The sequence below is a fragment of the Platichthys flesus genome, chromosome 19, assembly GCF_949316205.1.
Source record: "Platichthys flesus chromosome 19, fPlaFle2.1, whole genome shotgun sequence".
NCBI classification, from domain to species: domain Eukaryota; kingdom Metazoa; phylum Chordata; class Actinopteri; order Pleuronectiformes; family Pleuronectidae; genus Platichthys; species Platichthys flesus.
Genome location: NC_084963.1, coordinates 17,356,108 through 17,376,390, shown reverse-complemented (window position 1 = coordinate 17,376,390; position 20,283 = coordinate 17,356,108). Strand labels below are relative to the sequence as shown.

The 20,283-nt window shown below is 42.4% G+C and overlaps 1 protein-coding gene across 1 annotated transcript in view; it reads left to right on the top strand.

Annotated features, from left to right (window-relative positions):
- Positions 1-4,049: 4,049 nt before the first annotated feature.
- The window catches only part of adamts6 (ADAM metallopeptidase with thrombospondin type 1 motif, 6), a 58,794-nt gene continuing 42,560 nt past the window's right edge, over positions 4,050-20,283 (top strand). The window contains exons 1-9 of the mRNA XM_062412254.1: positions 4,050-4,149; positions 4,255-4,643; positions 6,424-6,598; positions 7,246-7,469; positions 7,851-7,934; positions 9,917-10,062; positions 13,434-13,477; positions 16,599-16,704; positions 19,149-19,295. Coding sequence (XP_062268238.1) covers positions 4,050-4,149; positions 4,255-4,643; positions 6,424-6,598; positions 7,246-7,469; positions 7,851-7,934; positions 9,917-10,062; positions 13,434-13,477; positions 16,599-16,704; positions 19,149-19,295 — 1,415 coding nt within the window. The remainder of the gene's footprint in view (positions 4,150-4,254; positions 4,644-6,423; positions 6,599-7,245; positions 7,470-7,850; positions 7,935-9,916; positions 10,063-13,433; positions 13,478-16,598; positions 16,705-19,148; positions 19,296-20,283) is intronic.

Sequence of the window (20,283 nt, the reverse complement as noted above, 5' to 3'; positions counted from 1 at the left end):
GGTAGCTACACATGAACTCATCAGTAATAATAATCTCATTTTACAATAACATTTACAGGGGAGATTTTTCTTCTCAATTTTTTGTTTTATGAATCTTATGTACTTTTACTTGAGCAACACTTTCAGGAAAGGACTTTTACTTTGAAGGCAGTATTTTTACACTTTGATATTGCTAAAAATAAATAAATTTGAATACTGCCTCCACCGCTGCAGGTGAAACAGGGTGCTGGTTTGATATTCTTAACTTGGTTTCATATAGTTGAGTAAAAAGTGAAAACTTTCCTGAAAATTTAAGTGGAGTACACATACAAATAGCAAAAATGGGAAATACTCAAGTAGAGTGCAGATGCCATAATACATTACTTGTTGATGAAGTAAATGAGAGCAGCATTAAAAACTGTCAAGAGGGAGCCAAACTTAATTAACAGTGAATCATGTGAGATCATAATATGTCTGACATAAGTATTTATCTGACTGGCAACTAAAGTGTAATGGAGTACATATAGAAAGTAGCAAAGCTCTAAAATACTAATATAAAGTAATATAATATAAAGTATAAGTACCTCGAAATTGAACATACATAAGTCAATACTGTCTATCATCAATAATTCAGTACTTTAACTTAATTTACATTTTGAATGCAAGAGTTATATTTGCTATGGACTATTTTTTATTATAGAAGATGTATTCAGATCCACTACTTAAGTAATTATACCACAAAGTATGTTGGATAAATGTAGTTTCAGTAACTCAGACATTTCTATATTATTTTATACTGTATAATATTTCAGTAGTATTATTGCTGATACATTATTGTTAAAGAAGCATGTATAATCCAAGCCTCCAATTCTTTTTTAAACACATACAAAATTGTTGAACTAAGTGATACCTGACTCTCTCCAAATCAATAGATACAGTTGGGTTCTTTGATTGATGACCAGCCAACATACTTATTATATTAATTATGAACAAACTTTAACTTTTGTCTGAAGTAGCAGCAATCACACAACTGCTGAACAAATGTCGATGGGGTAAAAAAGTAAGATATGTTGTGGACCAGGAGTATAAAGTTAGCCTACTCAAGTACAAGTGCAGTACTCAACATCAACTACTTCAAATTGTAAATAGTAATCAGTTGTTGTCATTGGTAATCAGCTACCTCACACATATCTTTGTACTTTTCTATATCATCGTATATACTATGTATAATGTTAATATACTATGTATTTATAATGTACTAATGTCTTATTGACACTTTAACTCAAGTAATCAGGTAGCCGTGATGATCTGAAAGTTAAACCCCCCTCTCCTCGTGTAGGGTTACTTTCCTCCAGCGCTGAGGTTGAAGTGTTATTTCAGGGCAGCCCAGATAGACATGCGCACAGCTGATGGGAGAGAGGCACATCTGCACTGACGTCACCCCCCCCCCCCCCCCAAACCCAGCCGCAAAAAAAAAAAGAAGAAGAAGAAAAAAAATAGCTGCCAATTTGAAGCTGTCCTGGACTGGGACACCCGGCCTGTGCAGATGTAGTGAGGAGGAGCAGCCCCGAGCCAACTTGTGCTGGTGTTTGCATGCACGTCTCCCCGGGGCAGGTCCGCTGCTGTGCGCTGAGAGACTGTGGCACAACACCCTCCGCAACCTCAACTAACTTTTTAAGCCAATCTGGGCCAACAGCAGCAGCACAACAACCAGCAGAACACAAAGTCTAGATTATATAGACGACTGATGGGCTGGAAATAGACCCTGGAGGAGATCCAACACTTTGAAAGGCTGACTTTGTGTGTGTGTGTGTGTGTGTGTGTGTGTGTGTGTGTGTGTGTGTGTGTGTGTGGTGAGAGATACTGCTGCTGCTGCTGCTGCTGCTGCTGGACTGGGAAGGAGAATCACAGAGGATGGCAGAGTCCAGGAGGAGATGAGAGGAGCTGAGGAGGTCTGTCTGTTTGCGGAAACGTCCCGGTCTTTGTGTCCTGAGCTCTCTCCCTGCACAGTTGGACCGGAGCTGACACTAGGAGGATGAGCATGGTAACATTTCTCCCGTTACGCTCCCCGTCTGCTCAGAGTAGGACGGTCTCTTTCCGGGCACTTTTCTTTCTAGTCGGCAGGCAGATTCGTGTGAGCATTTAAATCCTCTCAGGGAGGCGGACATTGTTTGCAAACCAGTTGACCCGCTCATAGAGTTTCTTTGCATGCAGTGTCAGTGTTGGTGTACTTTTGGATACATTTACGCACAGTCTCTCCAACTGCAGGGTGTCAGTTTTGCACAGTTGCAGGTCTGCAGTCAGTCCGCGTCCGGCTCCTCTAACTTTACCAACTAGAAACCAAAACTTCCCGACAAAGGGAGGTTCACGCCTTTTCTGCGGCAGCCCCGCGGTCGCTTTGTGACCCGCAGTCGCTTCTCGGAGGTTGTATTTGAGGAGGCACCGGTGCAATGCACACGGGCCAGCGGCCAACTGTCTGGGTCAGAGTGGCCAAGTAGGTAGCGCTGTCTGTCTTGGGTGTCTGGAGCGCTGTAGCTCCGTGCACAGCTCCACATGTAGGTCTCAGCAAAGACTGCTGCTTTCCAAAAGGCTGTCTGGCTGTCAGCCGGCCACTTTTTCGCCGGCCACCATCCCTCTATCTCCCGGATCCGCTGACGTCTGTTTATACTGGTGTCGCTTGCGCATGCTGCCGTGAGACGCGTCAGTGAGTAAAACCACAACCTGCACAGATTAGGATCGTGTCGACTGGTCAGATTTATGCTTCTCCTATAGTGTGGTTGTTTCGCTTCGGTGAAACCTGCCTTTTATCACATCCAGGTCTCTGGCCATGAACCTGTCATCTCCAGTGATCGATGCTTTTATTGATAGGGAAGCGTCACTTCGCAGAAAAGTCCCCAGAGTGTGGTCGTTTGTTCTTGAAGTGACACATTTCATGTTGGATTTAAAAGAAGTGTTGACTGAGGAACTGCAACTCAATAGTGATGAACTTCTTGAGGGATTTTCATTAATTTACCACAGACTACAGCTGTGACCGTTTCCTTAAAGCTGCGATGACCAGTTGATTAATCAACCAGTTGACTAACAGAAAATGTATTTTATTAATCACCTGGTCATTACACTCCATTTCCAAGCAGAAATCCAGCTAAATAAATGTGGAGATATGCTACGGTTTGGTTTGTTACATTGTAAATGAAATATGTTTGCGTTTCTGGGTCTTGGTCAGATTTAAAAACACATTTACAAGAATTTCATTTTGGGCTAATTGGCATTTTTGTCAAGATTTTGTGGCTTTTGTTTTTGCCAAATTTTTGGTGGGATAATCAATAATGAAGATAAATATTAGATATATCTATAATTTTCATCACAGATTTTTCTGCCAATTATTTGTTGATTACTTGTTTTAACATTTGGTCCATAAAAGTTCCGAAAAGAGTGGAAAATGTGCATTAGATCATCATCAAAAAACAGTATTACATTTACAATAATGTTTTACATGTTTCACAGACAGAGAAATCAGCAAAGCCTCAATTTTGAAAAGCTGAAAACCAGTGCTTTTTTTGTTTTTTGCTGGACAAAATAGATACAATGTTTTGAAAAGTTCCAGTGAATTGTCTTGTTGATCGATAAATTGACAAATCAACTTCTGGTCTCAGCTCCATAACAGACGACGTCCTGAAAATGAGCGAGCGATAATTCCAAGATAGAGAGAGAAGATAATTAAACCTTTAAACCTTTGATTGATATTCTTCACAGGAATGCAGATGGATTGGTCAAGACAAGTTCCCAATATAGAGCTTCCTGTTTGGTGTTGCACCTGAGAGTCACTCTGACTGATGGATTACGGTGTTTTCTACCAGCTGCTGACATGAATTCAGAGGCCAGTGGGATGTGGAAGTGCTCGCCTTCAGGAGAAATCTGAGACTCGGATGAGCCCTCGAGCACAACGAGAACTTTTAAGTGAAGGAGATAAACCATGGACTTGTTATGGTGTGGCATCGGACCGACCCTGTGCTTTTAACCCGTTTGTAGCACCCTCTACCCCCACCCCATGTCACATCTTTCCCTGAATTATGGAAATTTTGTGGAAGACGCTGACTTGGACACTGAGCCTGGTGGTGATGGCTGCTTCTGAATTTCAAAGCGTCCACAGACTTTCGCACAACTCTCAAGGTATGATGCAAACAGGGGGACAGGACAATTTTAATTGTATCTGTATGTTCATTATCACATCATCTTCCTGTCTCTATCCTTTCATTTCCTTTCCTCCTGTAAAAGAGGAGTTCCTGTCCAACCTGCAGCACTTCCAGCTGACTGTCCCGATGCGGGTGGATGAAAATGGAGAGTTCCTGAGCTACACTGTGAAGCACCACCGGCCGGGCCGACGGAGACGGGGGGCCGTGGACCCAATAATGGGACCAGTGCCGGCATTGGACCCGGACCCTCCAGAGTCCCGGCTGTTCTACAGACTGTCAGCGTACGGAAAGCACTTTCACCTAAACCTGACACTCAATCCCCACCTGGTGTCGAAACATTTTACAGTGGAGTACTGGGGCAAAGAAGGGCTGGAGTGGCGTCATAACATGGTAGATAACTGTCACTATGTGGGATTCTTGCAAAATCAGCGCAGTACGACCAGAGTGGCACTCAGCAACTGCAAGGGCCTGGTGAGTACAATGTGCTGTTGGAATTATTATTTAATGTGATCAGTTCCCACTCTCTAACAGCCCTTGATGCCACAAAGAGACTACTTACCTCAAACAAACCCCCTACTTATACTAATGTCAGAATATATACCTAGCCTGTGCTGCTCTCATGTCAGCCAATCTTTCGGAGGCACGGCCAGAGGATTAGGCCAATTGTAGTTTGCTTAACACGATATTGGCCTCTTTCCACTTGGCACACCGAGTCTGCAGGCAGCTCAGAACAAGGTGATGCTCATGTAGAGAAATCACATCATCACGCTTATCCGTGAGTGTTCTGCATCAGGGCTTTTCTCTCCAATCCGTCCAGTGAATATCAGTCTTGAGGCTCTAATTTTAAAAGCCTCAGTAGTTCAGCTCACATTTCTTCAGTTGATCCTTTTTGTGATCTGTAAAATAACGTGTCTAACTCCTACTTATTGCCTCATTTCGAAGCGTCTTTTCAAAAACAAAACTGAACACCACTAACAAGGTGTCTAATTATCCTGTCTGAGCGTTTAGTCCTCAGGATTTTATCCTCAGACTGTGTGACTGTCCAGCTTCTCTTTGCTAATCAAGGAATTGGAAGAAATTTTAATAGCCGCTATCCCTCCTTGCTTCAGAATATCTCTAAAGAAGGAAAAAAGGGCCCTGCTTCTTATTGTCAAATGTAATCATGTGGAGAAAACGTGAAGCCAAATGTGTTGGCAAGGCCCACACCGAGTATCATAAATTGAATTAGTGTTTGCCCTTTTTTCTAAGAACACCAAAAATGGACAAAAATTTGTCTGCACTTTAATGCAATCAGCGATCTGCACAGTTTGGGATCTTAACTTCACTCACCATTAAAAAGTCTAATATGTTTCTGTTTCCTAGTGTGATGTGGGGTTTATTGCTGTCATTGTGGGTTTCACAAAATCTAACTATTGTTGTGTACAAACTTTCTTTGTAAAGGACTTCTCACATTGCCATTGGAAGGCAGAGTACAATGTTTTCTCTAGCTATGTAAGACTTTGAGTCATGCAGCAGACACAATGTACAAGGAATGCCAAAAGACTGAGATTTCTAGTCCCCCAAGTATCAGTCTTACTTAAACAATAATGTATCCTACATTCCGTAAAATGCAATTTAATAGCCTTTGTCATCATCAAAATTAAGCATCAAAATGAGCAGGATTATCTCATCTTAAAATGTCAGAGTTACGGAAATGTATAATAGTATATTTTATTTAATTTATATTTATCCACAGAGGAACTTTTTTATAACTTGGGGTCATGAAAGCAAAGGCTGTTTTCACCCCGCTAGCTATTAGCGAACAATAGCCTACTAGCAGTAGCTAGCTAACAGTAGCCTGTGAGCTATCTGCTGAGCACAGCGAGTTGTTTCTTGATGAATCTTCCCTACAGCAGATTTAATGATATCATCATTGTCATTTTTATTCATACAACTCGACAACACTCTTATAAATCCATTTCTTCAACTATCATAGTTGTATGTATGCAGTCTAACCTTTAAAACGTTAAGTCGTAGTTAAATTTGAATTATTCGCGTAGATACAAAATTGGATTTTTGGGACAGAACGTGTAACTTTAGCTTTCACTTTGCTGTTTGTATGCATCACATCAAATCTAAAGTTTGCTTTGCAGTCTGTCTGAACACACACAACTGAACCCCCCCCCCCCCCCCCTGCATTGTTTAGATGTATTCATTCACTGATGTTTGCTTGTGTTTGTAACCTGTTTCTTTCATTGGTTTTCTTTCCAAGCATGGTGTTATAACAACAGAGGAAGAACAGTATTTAATAGAGCCATTAAAGAACATATCCTCCACCACCTCCAGCGAGTGGAACCTGGAAGAAGCACAGCAACATGTTATTTATAAAATGTCTGCCATTCCCTCACCGCAAGAGCATAGCCAGGAGTTCAGCTGTGGCATTTCAGGTTGGTGAACCTCCATCTGGGTTGGACTCTGTGTGGGTGGAACTGACGTAAAGGAAGAACTATACATAGCAGGTTAGAGGAAGTGCTGGTTTGGTTCTAGGCCCAGGTTCTGGTAGACATGACCGGGCCTCTTGTGTGCTATAGTTGCTGCTGGCCTGGACACCTTTCAACCTGTTGGAGAAAGTCTCCCTCCAGCTTTCGTAAAAAGCACTTCCCTGCATAAAGTGAACTTGGCTATGACTTTTACTGAAGCACAAATGCTATTTATAGAGCCAATAATCATGTTCAGATTTTGAAATATAGACAACCCAGTGCCCCCAAATACTCGCGCTGCTGAGATATGACGATTTGGAAAAAGAACCAGGTGGATATTTAGGTATTTGGGCCAAGGTCTTATAAGAAACAGCAAAGACTGTCATCGCCAGGAAGCTAACATGCCCTAACATGCACCACCCTATAGCTTTTTCCCAGAGCATCTGGGTCATAAAGCAAAAGGCTTTAGCCGCAAGGTTCAAAGGGGCAGATTCCCTATGTGCATCAACCACGCGCAAACTAGCTCTCTCTCAAAAATGATGCATCATGATTTTGGTGTAAATTGTTGTTTCAATATTTACAATAAACTGTTGTTGTCTCCCTGTCATCCACAGACCTCATTGAAAGCGGTGCACCTTGCCAGCATAACGCAACTTCCCCTGTCCCCTCGTCCCCTGTTCCCCAAACCGACAGCGAGCGCTCGAACAGCACTCACAGACAGAGACGCTCTGTCAGCACCGAGCGCTTTGTGGAGACGCTAGTGGTCGCTGATAAAATGATGGTCGGTTACCATGGACGCAAAGACATTGAGCACTACATCTTGTCTGTAATGAATATTGTAAGTTTGATCCTACTTTTTGGTCACGTTGTCCTGTCTTATTTATCTGTTAATTTTAGGTTATCTGATTAATTTGTTTGATTGTTTGGAAAATATCAACAGACAGCCCAATGTGAGGGCTTCAAAAGTGTCTTGTTTTGTCTGACTAACATTCAGTGTAACAACATGCACAATAAATGCTCAAATTGGACAGGATAGAACCAGCAAATATTATGCAGTTTTGCTTAATACTGGCTTTAACCATTATTCAATTATCAAAATAGTTGCTGATTACTGTACTAGTGTGGCCACTGAAAGTACTTCATGAAGGCAGGTTAGATGTTGTGACATATGGACGCAATTTGTCTGACTTTGTGTCTTTTCTTCTTTTCTGGAGGTCAGGTTGCCAAACTTTACCGTGATGCCAGTCTAGGAAATGTTGTGAACGTCATTGTGACCCGGCTGATTGTTCTGACTGAAGATCAGGTAAGACAAAAAAATATATAAAAAATCTCCTTTTCTTCCTGAACCCTTCTCTGTGTCACAGTTTCATTTATTAATTTCCCTAACATTGAACTGTCCATGCAGTATTACCACAGTTATTACTATGAGCCTTTTTTTTTTATAGCGTCTGTAACCTCATATGTAATGAGAATATAACTGATACGTCTGGCGTGACTGAGCTTTAGTATTTTATGTGATTGCTTTGGCTGAAGGGGAGAGAGGAGAGACTATTCCCCATATGGCCACCGCTTAAGATAAAAGATGTGCTTAAACATCTTCCCTCAGGGAGCATTTACATGCGCTGTACATGTGTATGTATGTGTGATGGGAGAAACAGCGTCCTAGCATCTGTTTTATTCAGGAGGGGGTTGTAGAAGCTCCTTATGCATCATCAGGTCCAAAAATCCAGATTTCATGTTAAGTCGAGCTGCACTTTGATCCACAAGGATGGCTCATCCGTCAGTCCTGGTTTGGGATGAGCTCAATAGAAAATACAGCCTCAAAACATATTATGGTGAAAGTGATTCACTCATTGGCCATTGAGCTGCAAGCTGAATTCAGCACATCTTCATCTTATAATGGATAAATATAATTAAAACTAGGACATAAGGAGATTCATTTTGCAGACTCAACTACAACTTCCCCAGTTCTTTTCCTACTTTCCACTTCTGCTTTTTATAAAATTTCAGCTTCAGCTTAAAATAGAGTATCTTCTCTCCTGCTATAAAAGGTTTTACCTCTACCAGTACTGAATATAGGCGTAAATCAAACACAAAAAAAGTTTACACTGTGCCAAAAACTTGTTCTCGAACCTCCCTCTGATCCCAGTTCAGTCCTCCTTCAAATAATTCATCCAGAATTACACACACACAACCGTTCCCCTCAGGCGGCTGGAGTGGTTCAAGTGTTGTCAGCGTTGTCAACACATGATAGTTCAGTGTCACTTTGTCTTCGATGTTACCTTTATTGGACAGTAGACGATTGTGATGGACAGAGAATGAGGAGAGAGAGACGGATGGGACATGGAATAAAGGTCCCTGCGTGTGATTGAGAACTGAACTAGGGTCGCTCTGCTCTGTGACACCACCATGCCACACGCTTTGATCTATATCACAACTGCTGTCAATCAGTCCACAAGTGTTCTCCATGAAAAATGTATTTTGAAATTTTGGGATTTAGTACTCTAGAGTGACATGACAGGCTACAACAGAATAGGGTACAACATGTTATAACACGACACAAAATTATACAACCCGACACTACATGATATGACCTCATGTAGCACAACGTGATGAGCACAATGCAAAGCATTACAATGCAATACAACACACACAAGATAACCTTACTATAAGGGATATACAAATTTTCATTAATTTACATAATTGTTAGTAAGTGACTAGTAAAAACAAACAACCAACAGGAGAGGCGCACCTCGGGGGAGTGAATCAGATTTCAGGTCATTGCCCCCCTGGCCCCACCCCTGGATCTGCCATGACAACATGACATAGTTAATTAATATCCCAAATGATACAACCTTACTGTATACGCGATGTCAAGATACAATACAATCGGATATGACATAGTATGATACTATACAAGATAAGACAGGATAAGACATGGCATGGCACACGATGCAACAGAATAAAGTCAGTAAATGATATGACACAACACCATTAATTGCATTCTTTCACACACTGAATACAAAATGACACAATGCTATGTGAATCGATACAACAAGCTCAAAAGGAAATCACATAATGAAATGTGACAACACAGCACAACACAATACAGTTTAAAGAATGTAACACAACACCCCATGATACATGACACAATGGGTTTGACGTAGTAAGACATGGCATTATCCTATGATGTGATATTGTTATCCACTGGAAGAGACTGTAAAGATTATTGTAGTTGTAACACGTGTAACACGGTTGCATTTGCTGCTTGTGTTGAATTTGCAGCCTAACCTGGAGATCAACCACCATGCGGACAAGTCTCTGGACAGTTTCTGTAAGTGGCAGAAGTCCATCTTGTCTCATCACAGCGACGGCAACAGTATTCCTGAAAATGGGATGGCTCATCATGACAACGCTGTCCTAATCACCAGGTAAGTGTAGGCTCTCATCCAAGGGATCATCTCCTCACATGCCAGTATAATGATGCTGCTGAGTTGCTCCTTCGGTTGCTACTTTCGCTGGAAGTAGCGCTAACGTCCTAATTTTGAGCAAATAGGTTGCAGGTTTTGCTCTGTACTGTTGGCTCATAAAAGCTGTGCAGTCACGGTTCAGCTTCAGAGTGTAGTCATGTGTGTGTTTGCTAATAGAGGTGGCCAGCAGGTGCGGCAGTGAAACCTCCGAAAGTCCAGTTCTTGTTCACGCCCTCAACCTGTAACCGCTAAAGCCGATGGGAGTAAACACCTCAGTTCTGAAAATAAAATGTGCTGTTTCAGACTCGCTCTACCTGTCACGCTGTAATTTATGTTAAGGGTGTTACCATAAAACAGCAAAACTCTGTCATTACCTGGAATAGGCTTCATTGTTGGCAGAACTGTTTTGGCTACATAACCTAGCAACTGAAGAGTACATTCCCCCCCACTGGTTTTGTTTAAAGAGAGGATGGCGTTCTGTGATTGACATGGCCTAAAGCCAAGATGTTCGACTCCGTAGGCTCTGCACAAAACAGCCTTTCTATCATAAGTGTGCTCATGCTTTTTGTCTGTCAGTTGATTTTCTCCAGCTGCTTTGGCTCACGTTTTTTATTATTGGTTTTAGCGTCACTCCGTAAGAACCAGCAGCAAAGACTTAGTAGCTTAGTGGTGTCTACAGACAACAGTCATGGGATTTATCTCAGGGGCTGTAATTGTTTCTAGTTCTTCTGTAGAACATAATATAACATGGTCCTATGCTCATCTATTAAAGATGCCAAACATCTCTTGGATCTGTTTTGTAGCTTACTCATTCATATTTAGTAGCCATATTCTCCACAAAGGGTAATTTGGTAATTGTCAGACCAGGTCTTCAAATGCCAACCTGCACCACCAATAACGAGAAGAAAGTAACAACGGCAGCAACAGTTTAGCATTACAGAGGTACACATGTCAATGTCGCCACTTACAGTACCTTAAAACCTTGTTGTAGCTAAGGTGCTAGCGATAATAGCCTATTTTTCTACCCTTAGCAGAGACAGACCAACAATATCATCTCAATGGAGACCTGACATTTTTTTTTAGTTTAGGATTAACTCAGTAGCTTTCAACTTTGTTTGGTTCTTCGACAACTCTGCGAAATTGGTTCCTCAGAGCTTGATTGTCAATAAGAGAATCAGCTTATGTGATGGGAGTAGTGAGGCTGAAAAATACAAGATATGTGCTTCACAGCTTAAGATATTGAAAGGATTAAATTGTCCGAAACTCAATTGGCTAAAACGTTTTGCTCGGTGCTATAAGGAAAAAGCAAAGGCCAATTACAAATGAGCCAACATGTTTTTGTGGACCATACAATGACGCCTTATAACTTAAGTGATGACCTGTTTTGTAATAGCTCACAACCCTTAATCTAGTGCAATCATCAAGTCAAAAATGTCAGTTTGAAATTTCCAAAACCGCTATCTTCCCCATTGCCTGCAGGTGGCATCGACTTTAAATTTGTAGAATAGTCTTTGCCTGTAGATGGTGCACATCAACGCTGCAGTTACTTTCTCTGCGGATGTGTAGCCACACCCCTGATTCACCTCAGTGGTTCGAGTCAGTTCCAATATAGCATTAGTGAACCATGAAACCAAGGCGAAGCGTAGGCGAGAGATAATGAGATAATAAGCTGTGGGGAGGAGGCCCCAGCTGAGCTCATTGATGCTAACACTGGAGATAGTATAAATAGCTGATGGTCGACACCAGGAAGCTTCTATTAACCACCATGTCTGGAGGAGCAGTCTGACATTCCTTCTAGGAATGCGTTTACAAAGGTTCAGATTTAAAGATGGCGGATGCTTGCAGCGTTCACCTCAGAGGACTTTTAGTAATGAGCTGAAACTGTGACTGAATTTCTTCATTCAACACTGGTTTAATATAAACTTAGTTAAATATTCATCAACTCATTTTATTTGTAATTGGAAAACAAGTCACTTATAGGTGGGACAAAATGAAGACATGCCACATTTGGCTTAAAGAAAAAGCATTTTATGACTAAATGATGAATATATATTCACTGGAATAATTGATAATGAAAACAAATGTTTGCAGCCTCCGATTCAAGGCATAAGATTATACTATTGTGAAAACTAATTGGGGAACGTGCGACACATGTAAGAGCATGTGTCTTTTGTTTTGGATAGATAGCCATGTTTTACTTGCTATCTACTGGTAGAGTGTCTGGATAGATTTGTGAAGAATGAAGTTAAAGCACTGATGTACAATACAAAGGGAAAACTGTTGCCAGGGGACACTATATTCTACGTCTACTACAGCTCAATCAACACCGATCAGTGCCGCTCCCCTTTAGAGATGGACCAGCAGAACACACTAAACTCAACCTTCCTCAACACTCTGCTCATCACCGCAGCAGTAAATGGCAAATTGTCTGTATTATTGTAGCACTTTTCTGATCTTGATCCCCACTTAAAGAGCTTTACATCCCAGTTTTGCCATTCATCCATTCAACAGTGCTTTTAAATGCAGCTCTCTCCCATCACACGTCTTTCACACATTGACAACGGGGGCAATTGGGGGTTTAGTTTCTTGTCCAAGGACAAACCAGCACATGGGATGGGGGGAGCCGGGAAATGAACCACTGAACTTCTGGTTAGTGGATGACCCGCTCTACCCCTCTTGCTCCTTTGGTACTTTGAGTTACAATTCTGCCAATGTGTCCCATCACAAGGGGAGCCTTTGGAAATACGTCAAAACAAACAGATGTCCTGAACGAGGTCATGGTTGTACCTCGCTAATCCGCGGTGAAAGAGGGAGCGACACCGAGGGAGAGCAAGAAAGAAAGGAAGAGGAGTTTATGGCAAGCAGGAGCGCTAGGAAGGAGAATGAAATTAAATCAGCTGTGCCCTTGTTTTTAATAGATTAAAAGCTTTTGGAATGATTGGATATTTCATTTTAAATGTATGATGTTGCCCACTGTGTTCAGACCTTGTTTTTCCCCCTTGGCTCTATTGGATTACCTGTGTGTGAGTTACGGGAGTTAGCAGTTGGGACACGGCATGACCGAAGCTTTTCACTTTATTCTCATTGACATGTGCTGTGTTAGCCCTGTGACATTTTGCCAAAGGCTCATGCTATAGATGGAAGGAGTGAACCAGGTGTTTTCACAGCTTTCATTACATGCTATTGTTATGCTAAAGGTTGAGATTATATCTGGTCATACTGTGATTAAACATGGAAAGAATGAGCGGCAAAGTGCCAGTGGAAGAAAATACTGTAAACATAAAAAATGTAGAGTTAATGAAATTGTTTCTGTTCTTTCCCCTTTTTTTCAGATATGACATCTGCACCTACAAGAACAAACCCTGCGGAACATTAGGTGAGTGGACTGAAGAGAAAAGTTTCTAAACATTGCTTTAACATGTGTTTTCCTGCCAAATAGGTAATCTTATACTATATGATTCTCTGGTGTAGGAGCTCAATTCTTTTTCTTTTCCCCCTCTGGAGAGGTTTTCATTTTCACCTACAGCGTGTCCTCAGACAAACCTCATTCTGCAGCCTATGCAGTCTGCCTTGAGAAGAGCACCAGACAGAACCAGAGGGATGTTTTCACTTGGGTTATTATAGCTCCTCGGTGGCTCTCCTCTGTTGGTTGAGGCCAGGAGTGCCAATCCCGGACAGCCGTGGTCACCTCCTTGCATGGCCTCCAATTTATAAAACCTGTCTGTCTCTCTCTTTCCTCTGCCTCCAGCCCCAGTTGGTCTGAGGTGTTTACACTTCCACTGGGGCTGAGGAAGAGAAAGAGAAAGGTATGTGTTGGACAGGCCAGGCAGGAGACTTAGGGTGGAGTGTGGGGGGGGGGGGGGCAGGTGGCTAAAGAGGAGAGTAGTGACAGAAGGAGGAGAAGGGAAAGAAGAAGGGGAGGAGTTGAAAGGAAAATGGAAGGGGAAAAGGACAATTAAAGGGAGTGTGAGAGTATGCAGGAGGGAGATAGAGTTGGTGATATGCCGGTTTTGGAGGTTATGGGGGTGGAAAAAGGACAGCAGGCAATGGCACACACACACACACACACACACACACACACACACTCACACACACATCCACCCATCTCTCTCCCTCTCTTCTTCAACTCCCCCACGCCACCCCATCTCGAACCTCCCACCCACCCAGGCCTTCCACTCTCCACATCTTATCTTTGTAAAGGCCCTGCAGGCACCACAGTATATCTTGAAGGTAATATTGTGACTTCAGGGGTGGTTTGACAGATTGACCGCATTCGTCACATTCCCCGGTCGCTTTAATTGCCCTGGCATCTGCTTGGCTTCCTCGTAGTCTCACCACCACCACCCTGACCCCACCCCTCCTCTCCTCCCCCTTCTCCTGCCTCTCCTCTTGGGGATCATGCTACCAGGTCAGTTCGCTGGCCTTTAAGGTCGGCGAGTAATCACGGGGCTGGAGATAATACACAGTCCACCCCGGTGTTAAGAAAGAAAGACACTTGCAATGCGATTTGTGTGTGTCTGCGCTCACCCAATACTTGCGAGTGCACACAGTCACACACACACACACACACACACACACACACACACTTCACTCTCTAACACACACATTCTTAAACTAATCGTAGAGTAGCCACCCTCCCTTTCCTCCTCCTTTCTTCACCTCCAGGCTCCCTCTTTCCCTGCAGTAATGGTTTCAGTGGCCTCCTGATTTGCGAGTCTATTCTTGTTTAGCCTCTTAGCAAAGAGGATACAAAAGCCATGCCACTTCAACAGGGAGCCAGAGTTCATGCAAACTATACAGGGACGCTGACCAGCAAAACATGATTTATGTCTTGGCTCACTGTAGTGCAAATGGGATGGTTTGTCAAGTTTATCAATATCACGCTTTGCAAAGAACGCTCAGCGCTCGTTTGGCCTCTGACTGGAAGTTGCAGAACTGAGTTCATGCATCACAAAGTGAGAGTTTGAATTTCTTGAGATCAATTTAAAAAGTCAGTCGATACAAATTACGCAGACCCTCAAATCCGTTTGTTCTTTAGTTGTTTGGGTTTTGACAGGTGTTTATATCGTTTTATCTGACCTTTTTATACATTAAATAACCTAACTTTAAACATCTAGTTTTATTGTTATATGCCTCCTCCCCTTCAGGAGAAATTAGTTCCAATTGAAAAGTGGTGACAGAAAGTTCCGTCATGTTCCATGCACCGGTCTGATTTTAATTGTGTTATCTCATTAGTGGTGTGCAAAGCTGCAGTTTCGAGAACTGAGAGTTCGGGGTAGAGTAAATGTAGCAACTGCTGATTTAGATGTTTTACAAATGCCAACTTGTCCAGGAGCACCAAGGTGAAATCTGTGTCTGCCCTAAACCCCTTTCTTATGTCCAACAAGAAAGCTTTGTTTAACAATACCTGGGTCTTTCCACCGCCCTCCTAGTGGCTGTTGCCCACGCCTTGAGAATAGTTGCTCTCCTCTTCAGCCCTGGCAAACCAATCATCACTAGATGACCTAAACATCACAGTGTGGAAACGTTGCCATGGAAACCCGATTTGAACTAGTGCTGATTCGGTTAAATCAGGATGGTTGAACTTGAATGTGTTGAAATCCATCTCTCCCACTTTAATAACACCTGACTAGAGAATCAGCTCCACTGCCTGTTAATCCGGAAGCAACCAGTTCCCAATCTTCAAATTAGATGGAAATTCAAATGAATTAGAATTATTAGAATCTTTAGAGTTAAAAGTTATGTGAGAGTTTTTTGTTTCCTAAAGTGTGCACTGACCTTTTAGGGTTATTACATTATATATGTCCTCTAGTGTCCTCAGCCTAAAAAAATTATGAAATGCTCTTTCCTTCCCACAGTTAGACACATCCTCCTATGAAACACATGCAAACAGACACACACGCACACACACACCTGCTTTGGGCTGTCATATGATCCACTCTCCAGTCACCTGTAGTTGTAATCTGTGAAGGATTGCCTCCTGTCTCCCTATCTGACCTGTCAGGCATTAGGAGAAATAGGACTTGCGACACCTGGATTGGGAAGAGGTTTTAACTTTAAACACCATCTCCTCTCCCTTTCTCTCTTTCCCCCTCTCCCTCGTTCTCTTACCCCACTTCAGAAAAATGAGGAAAACACAGTGTTGGTCAGGGGGTTCTTATTTTACCCTCCTTGGCTCGCGTTCTGGGGATCCCTTGTTACCGTGAATTGAAATGTATAAATCTAACCCTTGTCTGGACATTTTCCTGCAGTCTCTGTAGTATACAAGAAATAATAAAAAAAAAAAAAAAAAAAAATGTCTAGCCGATGATGCTTAATTCAACTCTCCAACGCCCCAAGTGAATGTATAGTAGTAGATTGTCTTTCAGCACTGCTGTAAACAAGTTGATCATAAGTGTGGAAACCCACATTTATGACCAAGCCTCCTAAGAATGCTATGTCCTCACCCTGTGTTTGTGTGTTTGTCTGGCATGTGTGTGTGTGTGTTTTGTTGACAGGCTTGGCCTCAGTGGCTGGAATGTGTGAGCCGGAGAGGAGCTGCAGCATCAATGAAGACATCGGCCTCAGTTCCGCTTTCACCATTGCGCACGAGATTGGCCACAAGTGAGTTTTAAGACTTTTTAAGAGATCCCGGTATAAAATATCGAACTTTACGTTTCTTTTATGATCTAAATGGAAGAGGTGGGACAAAGCAAATGGGTTTTGAGCAAGAAGCACTCGTCCAGACAGGTCAATTTCATGTACAAGAGAAAAAGGAGGACTTGTCACCTTCACTGAATTTCATGTGTTAAACATTTTCTCTCTTTAAAAATGCACGGCTATGCACAGATAATCTGCTTTTCTCTAAGAAAAAACTTGGACAAATATAATGCTGTAATCAGTGAATATGAAGTTTAAACATGGTTAGAGCTGCTACACTTGTTCATTTTACTGATTATGGTTACATTTTAATAAATAAACAGAATCGATTTCACAAAATTTCACTGAATTCCCTTGTTCTCAAATATGAATAATTCCATGTTTTCTTCCTCTTGTATAACTGTAAACTGAATATTTGCTTTGGACTCTTAGTCAGACAAAATTAGACATTTGACGTCTTCTTGGGTAATTTGGAAATGTCATGGCCATTTGTTCTATTTTCTGACATTATATAAACTCAATGGTTATTTGACTAACTCTGAAAATAGCTTATGGCTCAACCTATTGATTATTGTTATTCTGTTCACCATATTGTCATCTTCATGGGTTTGTTTGGTGTTTTGTCTTTTGTCTTTTGTCTTTTCTTCCTTCCTTCAGATTGGTATTTTCTTTACTGGCATAGTTTCAGATGTTTAGGAACAGGCATTTCAGTTCAGAGCGGCCCCATGGTCTTTACTCTCCGACCAGTAGAACATTTTCTGTAAACAGTGTAACTCACCCACTGTATAAAATTCACTACTTGTCCTTATTTCTGTCAGCCCTGCTCAGATCATCGTCACTGGTCCCCTAATACGATTACATGACTACATATGCAATTTCTGACAACAGGCCTTGCAGCTCTGTGATGCAAAGTTCTAGTGTTTGCTCTTGTTATGGATGCCACCTTCACACAAACAGAACGAACAGGCAACCTTTTTATGCCAAATTCATTAACTGACTGTGTGAGTTATCAAATGTCACATTTTAGTTGAGAGAGAATGTTGAATTCGACATTAGCAAGTTAACGCACTAGACGAGGACACTGAATTCAGTTAACATGCCTGCTTAAAAATGAGCTCAGACACCACTTTTACGGGGTGTAGCCTCACAGTGTGGGACATCAAGTCATTCCAAGTCAAAAACGCTGAAGTCCAAGTCAAATCACAAGGCACTGCTGGTGAAGTTCAAATTCAACTTGAAAGTCTTTTGTGATTTTGACAAGTGGAGTCCACATTCATCAGATTCATGACTCGATACTGACTGGAGTCCAACTCATTGGACCTGTGTCCACACTACTACCAATGAGACTCCTTCTTTGCTTCAGATCCTTGTAAAACCTTTTATCGCTTTCACGACTGTGCGCTCTAATAATTGCTCTTAAACAAACATAGCTGACTGCTTGGGCTCGCCAGACCTGCATGTAGCCCCTTCTTTCCCCCAGCAGACGACTTGAACTGTATCTCCACATATTTCCTCATGTAAATGTCAGTGTCTACATACCTCTGGCTCTTTCTTCCTGAATATAAAGCAAAATAATGATGATGTATTAGTCTACATATCCCTCTCGAGAGAGTTCAGCAAGATGGCGATTTCCTTTATTATGTCTCATGTCTGCTTCTGTTGTGGGGCAGTTGTAAAAATAGTCTCTGCTTCTAGAGGATGTATAAAAAAAACACACTGCAGTGGGGTTTCAACTCGGCTGATTTATTTCCAGAGTAGGGTAAAATGTCATAAACGCCAGCCTTAGAAAAACAGGTTCAGACTGTGAGATGTGGTTGGGTTTGTTATATACATTAGACCTGATTTGTGCTCCTGGACTGCAAGGAAAAGTAAGCTTTGACATCCTGCTGAAACTTGAGATTTTCTCTCAAATGATATCCAGACAGATAAGCTTTTTTTTTTAATGAATTGTTCAAATGATTTATTTTCAGCCCTCAGTGTGAAATAAATTCTTGAGGAGCTTTCATAAAAGACCACAGCGTTGTAAGGTGTTTGGGTTTTGGGTCTTTCTCTCTGGTGAGGCTACTGATCTAAAGGACCCCCCCTCCCCTCCCCACCCCATCCCCATTCCTGTTGGTGTAGACTCCCACCTTACGGCCTGCTCAGACCTGCAGGCGGTGATTGACAAGCTGGCATGAGAGTGGTGATTAGAACTTTTTCGTTCCTGCGGAGCTCCAGACAGAGTTTGACCCTTGACCCCTGGCTCTCCTCCACACAGCTGTTTCAGTGCCACAGAGCTCGAACATTACAGCCGGGGCCAGTGAGGGAGAAATCCTCCAGTTAGCATGCTGGACTTTCCAATGTCATTCCATCTAAACTGAGCAGTAAACTGCCAAAGTCATTAATTCCATTTATTTTGTGTGTTTCAGTTTTGGGATGAACCATGATGGCATCGGGAATTCCTGCGGCACCAAAGGCCACGAGACAGCCAAACTGATGGCCGCTCACATAACAGCCAACACCAACCCTTTCTCCTGGTCTGCCTGCAGCAAAGACTACATCACCAGCTTTCTCGAGTAAGTGGATGATGGTTGTTCCCAGTGGGACTGTCTGAGTGTGTTTGGGTTTGCCTCCATGTGTGTTTGTGTGTGTGTGTGTGTGTGTGTGTATGCGTGTGTGGAGTACAGAAAAAGGTGCAGCCTGCAGCCGTCTCGCTTCACAACCCGCCTGCCACTGGCCGGCCCTTGTGGTGACCCGCTAGCCTGCCTTATATGAAACTCCTTCCCCACTTATTCACATCCATGTCATCACTAAGACTCCTGCCAGACCTCCTTGTGGCCGTGTATGATAACTGGGTGCTTTCCACCCATGCATCCCTGCACCACAAGGCGGGTGATGTTAGAGCTTGTGTGGTCCTTGGTGGTGACGTGTTGGCCAGCTGCCCTCAACCACTGCCCCACTGTTTAGTGGATAGGTCAAAGACGACAACACGTTGGAGCACACAAATACACAGGAGAGTAACACTGTGACATTTCAGTAGAATGAGTCCTGCCAGTCTGGAATGATACAAAACGCTTAGAAGGCCTCCAGAGTCTAGCATATGAAGGATGTGATGATGCTGTGTCGATGGAAGGACTGATACCCCTACGCCTTTACCCCTACTGTGCCAGTATGCAGGACTTAGTTCCGCATTTTTACCAACCATCAGAGGGAAAGAGAGGGTGGAGACAGAGCCATTGAGGAAGGCATTACATTTACAAACAACTCTACCATTTAGTTGACTTTCATTGTACACTCTGCAACACCCATGTGGATTTCAATGCATCCTTGATTACATTGGTTCTGCACAATACTATAGGTAACATGGACTGTTTCATTGTGTAGCTCTGAAGAGAACTGGTGGAAGAACTTGAGCAAAGTTTGATTGAACAGAAATGTTTTACCTTTAACCATCATTGGATGAAACTGCCTTTTCTGAATGAGCAGCATTAATTGAGTTTTCACAGCTCATTTCAAGTGGAGAAAGGAAATAAATAAATGAATAATACAAATTAAATTCACTCT